The 9,757-nt window shown below is 41.8% G+C and overlaps 1 protein-coding gene across 1 annotated transcript; it reads right to left on the bottom strand.

The window, feature by feature from the left end:
- Nucleotides 1-1,373: 1,373 nt before the first annotated feature.
- LOC311139568 (frizzled-1-like) lies at nucleotides 1,374-5,078 on the bottom strand. The gene has a single exon (XM_084174466.1). It carries the CDS (start codon nucleotides 4,757-4,759, stop codon nucleotides 3,080-3,082), a length of 1,680 nt encoding a protein of 559 aa, XP_084030592.1. The 5' UTR covers nucleotides 4,760-5,078; the 3' UTR covers nucleotides 1,374-3,079.
- Nucleotides 5,079-9,757: the final 4,679 nt, after the last annotated feature.

Genomic DNA, 9,757 nt, shown 5'->3' with positions numbered 1-9,757 from the left:
TCTTATAGGAGGAAAACATGGCCCATATTACTATAAATCCAGAGACTAGAAGTGGATATCATTCAGTTAAATGACCTGAAGGTTGCTTAGGCACTGCATTGACTCAATTCCTCAACTCTGTGCCAAGCACTTACTACATCTCACTGATACTCAACATTTCACAATGAAAATGGGGAGTGTTCTTCAGCACACCCGCTAACCTGTCTGAGACTAAGGGCTCGATTCAATCTGTGTGCAGAATATCTGCGTTCTAGCGCGGTTCACATTTAAAGGTAATTTCCGATTGAGCAGACGTATGCATAATTTACCATGAATGCAGTCTCCGCGACCTTGGGAACATTGCCTTTAATTATAAATCGTGCTATAAAGCAGATCTTCAGCGCAACGGACTGATTTGAGCCCTAACCGTGTGTATGCATAAACTACTGGACATGCGCCTTATATATAGTTCACATGAACTTACGGTCAGTTTAGCTACAAACTATACACCCACAGACTTCAGAAAAGCTTGGACACAATAGATACAAGAGTGAACAGAACAACCTCTGAAAAGAGCAACAGAATTAAAGACAAAAAAAAACGACCCTTAACAATGCTTGTATGAAAGTTGAGTAGCTGACATACATATGTGACTGCCAGACATGGGACACAAGCTATTTTAAGTGCAAAGCAACAATGCCCCTACACAAGCAAGGCCTCTGAGCGTTCACAGTGCATTCCAACCATTCAGAAGATTCCCATCCACCTAATTTTGCCTAACCAGAGAGCTGCATTTGATTAACATCCACCAAGGATAAAGAAGTAATTTTTCAAACCAGACTTCACAGTTGGCTGAGGGATCTGTACTTCAAATTGGAAACACTGAGATAAAACTTAAGTTCACTGTTTAAAAATGATTGCTATTACCATGTTGTTACAAATTGAATACTATACAGAGTCTATGAAGCAGATTTGTTTACACTCCAAATCTTAAACTACATTTTAGGCAGGTAGCCTAGCGGTTAAGAGCATTGGGCCAGTAACTGAAAGGTCGCTGGTTCTAATCCCCTAGCCGACTAGTTGAAAAATATGTTAATGTGCCCTTGAGCAAGGCACTTAACCCTAATGGCTCCTGTAAGTCGTTCTGAATAAGACCACCTGCTAAGTTACTAAAATGTAAATGTGCACTAGGCTAACAGCATGATTCAATCCATCAACTTTGGTTTTTAACACATGAAAATAATAGATATTTCAAATCAACATGACAGTTTGTGCAAAGGTGGGATTTTTTATTCTTTAAAGTAATCAGTGTGGATATAAAAAAATGTTTCTATAAATATAATGTTTTTTAATAACAAATAAATGCAGAATACCAGAATTAAACATAACAGATGTCAAAGGCATGAACATATTGTTTAATAGAGAGCCATCGATGCATTTAGGGTAAAATAACTTTCATGCATTTGACAAGAACATAACAGAAGATGTTTGAGGTGGGGACAGATCAGGGTGTCTTCCTTTATAAAGCCTAAAGACAGCTGCTCATCCTGCATGGTTAGCGCCAACACACACACACCAGCACGTGCACACACAAAAACACACGTGCACACACTTAACCAGGAGAGAAATGACTCAGGGGTGAAAGGGGACTGCTCAAAGCTGCCACCTGGGCCCATTGTAAAAAAACAGCCACATTTAGCCAACAATTACCATGTGGGGAATAATCATTTTCTGACTCTGATTACCTGTAGGTCCGATAATTACATTACAAAACGCACCGTTACAAAATGACATTTTCTCTGTCCTATCTCCTTCATTTATCAATTCATTTTCTGTTTTTATAAGCCAATTATACAGCCGGCTGTAGAGTAGGCTACTGCGTAATTCAGCTTGTTCATCAGTGAAGGATTGGTGTTTCAGCTGTCTGTCTGTCTGTGAGAAAGCATTAGGGAGCGCAGCTGATGTGTTATTTAGCCCCACCTCTGAGTGTGAGCTGTCTCTGTCCAGCATTCTGTATTCCCCTAGCCTGGTCCCAGACCTGATTGTTCTGTCCTGCCTACTCCTATGGTCCTTCGGAGTTGGCAAGACAGCACAAACAGATCTAGGTAAACAATGGCACAAACAAGGTGAGTCTGTTCTGTGTTAATAGGCAGCAAGATATCTGAAAGACAAAATGTTGAAATTATCCTGCAAATGGTTTACTTTCATTCTATTAGAATATTTTGTTGTAATCACCAAAAGACCGCTTTTAACTTTGGTGCAAGTATTTGGGCTTTATTTGGGGTTAAATGTTCTCATTCTGGCTTGAAGTACAGTAGGTTCTAAAAACATATGTATTAAGATTCATGTCATGTAGGCTACACAGTACATGTGCACACAATCCCAAACCTATACCTCCTTTCTTGTTTTCAAAATGCTGATTGTACTTTTAACCGTCAAATCCAAGGCATTTAGAAATATGTTGAACACCTAATCCCAAACCTATACATTGTTTTAAAATAAATGTTGATTGTATTTTTTACCTTCAAATTCCAGGCATTTAGGCATTTAGAAATATGTTGAATAGAAGAGAACAGTTGGACAGAAAGAACAGCAGTTTAATGGGGGATAATGACCCACGAGGAAGCAATTGCTTTTCACGGGAATCTGCTGCTTAGAATAGAAACAATGTTCAGAGCCAGTCCACTGATCAAAGACAGCTAGCTACAACCCTCTCCCAGCAGTGGCCAAGCCAACTCAGGTCCTAAGACAACCATATCCTTAATGCTAACTGCTCAGTCAGCTGGCTCTTTATCATGATTAGGAAGGTACATTTCCATTATGCCCAAAGTGTGTAAAATAAATGTTGGTTTTAATAGAGGGAAACAACTAAAAAAGAGAATTTTGATCTTTAAATACAAATATATACTTACAAAAATCTCACAAAATGTTTTATGTACAATAGAAACATCCATGTACCAATGAGTGTCTCTGCATGGCAATTAAGTCCAAAAACTATTATCATTCATTCAGTCTGTAAATAAACACAGTTTTTTGTGTGTGTGGGGGACGCCCATCATGGGCTACAGTTCATCCAGAGGTCTCACCCCACCCAGACCACTCACACCGTGGTCTCTCCCTGTTTGTTGTTAGCCAGTCTCGTGTAAAACCTCCTCCAGGAGTTGAGGGTCTTCCCAGACCAGATCCAGAACCCGGAAGTTATCCCCACGATCAGAGTCATGAGGTACTTGATCATGAAGACGGTGAAGTCGGGGCTCATGTTGGGGTGTGGGTGGGCCGGACAGGGCACGGCGTACGTCTTACACGTCTGGCTGATCCACGTCCTCTCCCACTGCTCCCGGAAGGCCTGCTCGTAGAAGTAACAGGCTATGACGATAGTGGCAGGGACAGTATAGAGCACGCTGAAGATCCCTATCCTCACCATCAGCTTCTCCAGCTTCTCCGTTTTGGTGCCGTCGTGCTTCATGATGGTTCTGATCCGGAACAGAGACACAAAGCCTGCCAGGAGGAACGAGGTGCCGATGAAGAGGTAGACGAACAGGGGTGCCAGGACGAAACCTCGGAGAGCGTCCACGCTGTTGATACCCACGAAGCACACGCCGCTAAGGACATCCCCGTCCACCTGGCCCACCGCCAGGATAGTGATGGTCTTAATGGCAGGCACTGCCCACGCTGCCAGGTGGAAGTACTGCGAGTTGGCCTCGATGGCTTCGTGACCCCACTTCATCCCTGCTGCCAGAAACCAGGTGAGGGCCAGGATGACCCACCAGATGGAGCTGGCCATGCTGAAAAAATACAACATCATGAAGAGGATGGTACATCCCTCCTTTTTAGTACCCTGCACCACAGTCCTAATGTCGTTGTCAAACCTGTCATTGCAAACCACCTTGTCCTCAAGGAGAAATCCAGCTATGTAGGCAATGGATACCATGGTGTAGCAACCGGATAGAAAGATAATTGGGCGCTCAGGGTAGCTGAAGCGTTTCATGTCCACCAGATAGGTTAGAACGGTAAATAAGGTGGATGCACAACATAACACGGACCAGATTACTATCCATATCCTTGCGAATTTTAACTCTTCCTCGCTGAAGTACATCATTCCGTTAGATTTCTTTGGCTCGCACGGTGCGCCACAGTCATCCTCACCGAGAAAACGGTAATTCAAATAAGTGGGTACTTTCAGAGAAGCCGGACACTTGAACTGTCCTTTTACAATCCCAGTATCGTGTGGGGTCTCCGTTACATCGGGGGTGGGATTGACCGGTGTGCTTTGACCAGACATATTCTGCCCGACGCACAGCTCGCCCGCTCCGTGAACCGGGAAAGACTCGCACGCGAGGCTGTCCGGCCACTGAAAACCGAATTTGTTCATGAGCGCCTCGCAGCCCTGTCTCGCCCTCTCGCACAGTGACCTGCACGGGGGAAGCGCCTGTTCAAGCACCGTGCACACAGGCGCATACATGGAGCAGAGGAAAAACTTTAAATCAGGAGAACACTGAACTTTCACAAGCGGGTAAAACTGGTGTACCTCGAGCCCTGCGTCCTCCTGGTTTGTGTGTCCCAGTAAATTTGGCATGATGGTCTCGTTGTATGCGATGTCCGTACAAAGTGGAATAGAAATCGGCTGGCAAAAGCCGTGCTCCGGAATAGACATTCCCCGGTCGCCATACTGTCCATTTACCCTTGCAGATCCCAAACTGATCAATAAAAACAGCTGCAAAAATATACACATTACTCTGTAGTAATCCATTGCGAAAGCATTACGCACGGCCACAGCCATACTTTCTTTGCGGTTTCTTCCTAAACTAGCTAGCTCGCCAGCTAGCTCGCCACTACTTCCCCGCTCCCTTTCTTTGTTGGGTTTTTCTTTCCTTGTAAATGTACTCCCTCCCTGCGTAACTTTTGGTTGTTTTCACTTCTCCCCGCCGCTGCGCAGAGATGTTGAAGGTCCCCCAAAATCGAAAAATATCGCTGACAAAATTTGGAGAAAAACACCCGACCTACTATACACACCACATACAGGTCCGGACTCTGCAATATTCTTCTGCTACTCTAGCTTCCCGACAAATGTGATAGCCTCTCTGCTCTGCGCTGTTCAAACCTGTTTCCAGGCGCCCTGCTGTCTCAGTGAGCCGTCTTTCGCTCCTCCATATGGAAAAAGGGTTGGACTAACAGATGGCAAGGTTTAGGGATCATCTACAATTGTTCATCTTGTGTTTGGCTCTCGATTGTTGACTGATGAGTTTCAACGTCTTAGTTCTATAGCCGAAACTATATTTAATATTTCATTTAAGAATTATGCCCTTATAAATAGGCCTATGATACTTCTGAAAGCCACATCTAGGACTACTGATGGAAAAGGAAAGTTATAGACTATTTTACAAATATGACAGTAGGCCTACTGTTTATATGAGCAAACCCTTTACCCTTAACTTATACAGTATGTTCATTAAAACTGTGAGGTATTGACTCAGAGATATCCTATTAGACTTCCTCAAGTAGCCTACTATTGTAACAGTCCAGACCCCCTTGATATTATCATCCAGTAAAACTGTGAGTGACTGTAAACCACACTAAATAAATGCCATGCACTTCCCATAGTACAAATGAGTATAGCCTAAATGGGTCTTTTAGAACAACCAGCATCATTTTAATCGGTCTCCCCTTTCAACCATAATGTCGTCTCCCCCCGTTAGGCCCTAGGGACAGGGATGAAAGTGGTTTGTCACCATGAGCCTTTGGGATCAGAGGGGTTTCAAACCCAGCTCCCACAGTGGTGCGCGCAGAGGGAACAGTGGGAGGGAGAGACCCTGTGTAGAGGAGAACAGGAAGGAAACCGTGAGAGAGAAAAAGAGAGAGAGAGAGATCCTGTGTAGAACACCAAAGGAAGGAAGAGAGATACTCCACTACAGTGAGCTTAACAGGGCTGTCCTGCCCCCCTTGACTTTCAGGGAGAGTCTATCATCTCTCATTTGTCATCAACTGTTCTGTACTGTACTGTTCACCAGAGATATATTAGATAACGTAAGGCTATTTATTGTACAATAACAGTGTCATAACAACATAAATAATAATCTCATTAACTACTGTTGCAACCACCAATAACACTATGACCAGTTATAGCGCATCAATAATATGATTAGCCCAAGGGATGTGCATCAAAATGTATTTATAGTTATCAACCTGTGGTTATGTGTGCACAGGAGACTGTCACAGAGCACTCTCTATTGAGAATTCAAAACAACATCGCTCACTAGCTGAGGCAAAGCAAATACAGAGGATCCCTAATGTTAATGTTTCACCTAGGCATTCTGACTGGTTAGGAGGCATGTCTGTTAGTGGGATGGAGAGGGAGTCAATAAGTGTGTAATTTATCTTGACAGAGGAATGCAGTGAGATTTGGTTCATCAAGCTACACCCTGCCAAGAGAAAGACACACAAACTCAAAATGACTTATGTTACTAAATGCCTTGTTTTAAGGCTGGGTGTCTAGCCAAGTCTATTCAGTTTGGAATACAGTTGTCCAGAGCAATCAACCTTACAAAGAAACATTTACAACTTTGAGTCAGATTTGACCTACATGCAGTTGATCTATGATCCAACATTAAAGAGATAAACTGGAATTAACTATTGGAAATGCATTTTGAGGGGAATTTTGGGTGCAAAACAGTTTCAGAACCATTTATGACCGCATGCAATAACCGCAGAAAAGAATAGAATGACTTCCTGTTTTTCCAAAGAAACGTTAAAAACGTTATGAACATTACATTCTTACAGCACACATGGGCCCCTATAGTGTAATACGTGACATTGTGTTGTTGGGGTTTCCATTTATTTTGTCTGTCACAGCAGTCATTATGACCCGGAGGTTGTTTGTTTTCATGTAATAAAGTATATCTGTTTTTGGACCAGCATGCTGGAAAACTGTACTCATAACTGAAGTTACATACTTTTTCAATTATGCATCCCAAATGGCACCCTATTCCCTATATAATGCACTACATTTAACCAGGCCCCATAGGGATGCCATTTGGGACGCAGACATGGAGATGTTGTTGACCTATTGGTATGGTTTGAATCAGAGACATAACACCTTGGTAAGTGTCCAGAGAAAATACTGTTGTGGTACAATGCAAAGAAGGCCTCTGTAATCAGGCCAGCTCAGCTCACATCAAACAGGGACAGGTAATACAGGATAAATCACTAGAAACTGTTGCTGGTACAGTTGAGTAAATTATGCCTTTAATAAAACAAAGTATGTTACTTAGATCAATTCCAGGGATAACTAATTTCAGGAAATAGTTAACTATGTCAATGCTGAGGAATAGGAGGACAAAGGCAGCCAACATCCACACTAGCATCACCACACTAGATTGGAATTGTAAGTATGTAATAAATTGCCTAACAACAGCTGTTTTGCATTGGTAGCTGAACACAGTTTGAAGCATTAATAAACTTTATTTATTTCAGGTAAACCAACAATAAACAACATTTACAGAAGGACATTACATCTTCCATAATAACATTACATACAGGTCGTAACAAATAGGTAATGCAACAGCTATTCTACTATTATCTACTAAGTTTCAGTTTATAAAGTGACCGGTAACACTTATTCTATGTCCGAAACCACTTGCGAAAATGATGTATTTTCAGTGCATCATACAAAAAAGAAAAAATAGAAATGCAAGTTAAGCTTTTTTTTTTATACAGTAAAACACAAATGTAGTGTTGAGTACAGCGGGGGGTTGCATGTCTGGTTCCAAAACGCCTTTTCCAACATATACTGTACGTCTAAGCAGTTAAGAAACTGACAAGGCCAAGAAATATACTGTATGTGTATATATCCATATATATTTAATACGAATCCTCTCTTTTATGGCGTTAAGGAGACACGCATGACCCTGTATGTACCCAAACATAGTATAAGCGTCACTATTACATTTTACACAAGGCGCTTCACCTCCCCTTTTATATGCAGCCTAGTAAGACAGTTTATAACAAAGGATCCAAAATGATTAAATATTCAATTGTAACTCAAAATATGACTCGAAATGTACACATTCCGTAGCATGACCAATATAGCAAACAGATCAATTTTAAGCCATTCCCAATTCTGATTTTAATGGTGTATTTGTATATGCATTTTATTAAACATCTGGAAGTTGACTTTACAAGCAAGAATCAATGGTAACATTAAACTGATAGTAGGCCCCATTAAATTGTTCATCATTTTGACCGTCACAGTGCTCAATGTGCAATTTCAATACTTCTTTCCCAAGATTTCCCTTCATAGAGAAAATGCTTTTAATTCCCAAAGGAGAAAAAAGGAGCTTTCAGGAACTCCACCCACGCAGGCAGGCAGGCAGTCCAAAATATATACAGTATTTTCATATGTTTATGTGATATCGCAGGCAGGCGGCAAAGGAAGCAACTTCTGGGACAAAAAGGCAAAAAAGAAAAAGGGGGAAAAAAGAAAAGCACACACACAGAAAGCAGGAGAGTAACGTATCAAAAATAATTATTCAGCTGCTAATACCTCCTGTATCCCATAAAGCCATGCAAGGCAGAGCAGAGCGAACTGGGTGATCTATCTCAGCAGAGCTCTGTGGTATTAACCCTCCTCTGTCATGCTGCTTGGTCACATTAAGATGCCACTCTAGACTCTCCTCCCTTCCTCACCGTCTTTACTACCACAACACAGAATCACTTGAAGTCCTATGAAATCACTTCAAGTATTTGTAGTAGTTCTCCTTAAAAAGTCTGTGCAGCACTAGGGTTGGAAACTGGGGTCTGTTGGCCTATTTATTACGGTTGCCAAGGGAGGGCACTGATATTTCTAGTCTGTACAGGCAAGGGCATGTCATTAAGGACAACACAGGTGCAAAAAGTGACATTCTTAATAAGCTGGAATGTACAGTAGGGCAAATAGATTGAAAAAGTGCATTTTCAAAAAGCTAATGACACAAGTCTTCACTATAGCAGTGATTCTCTGTCTTTGCCTCGCCTGCTCTATAGTACACCGACCACCACTAGAGATGGTGGGACAATTAAAGCTGTCCCATAACATGGACTTGGCCATATGGTGAACCATGTCAAAGCGTTCTACAAGACTCCTTTCTTTTAGTGTTTCCTCCTCCTCCTCCTCCTCCTCCCACGATGATAGACTAGCAGGCGAGGCAGGGGTGGAGAGGGACTGTGTGTGGCCAAGCGTATACGGTATTATACCTGTGACTGTCTCTCATGTGTTCTCATGTGTGTGTGTGTGTGATAGTCAGTGTTTGTACATGATGTCTCACTCATAACTCTCTTCCACCCTCCTCTACTTGTGAACAGTACAGGTCTTTTCAGATTAGTGTTAAGATTTCAAATCAATCCATAAAAAGGGAAGCCATATTCTTCATATTACTTCTCATTGCTATATTACCATGCTCACACATTACTAATATTATCTGATATTTTTACACAAAACAACACCCAGTTGAAAATCGAACACAAACAGATCTTTGTACCAGCCAATGTAAAATAGTACCCAAGAACCAAAACTATTAGTTAGATCAATATCATACGATATCATAAAAGGTGCTCCTAATAATTGTATTAATGTGATAGCTGAGACAAGTAGTCAATAACGTAATCGTCTAAAAACATTGGTGATGACGTCATGATATACAGTACATTACTGGACGGTATCAAAAGAAGTGAAGAAGAGGATTGTCATGGGTCGAAGAAACCAAGAGATCAAAATCTCACTGAGCCTATTGCCAATGTGTTTTAC

This window comes from Coregonus lavaretus (assembly GCF_964263955.1).
Source record: "Coregonus lavaretus genome assembly, chromosome: 13".
NCBI classification, from domain to species: domain Eukaryota; kingdom Metazoa; phylum Chordata; class Actinopteri; order Salmoniformes; family Salmonidae; genus Coregonus; species Coregonus lavaretus.
The sequence above is the reverse complement of the archived record's forward strand: the minus strand, read 5'-3'. Positions and strand labels throughout refer to the sequence as shown.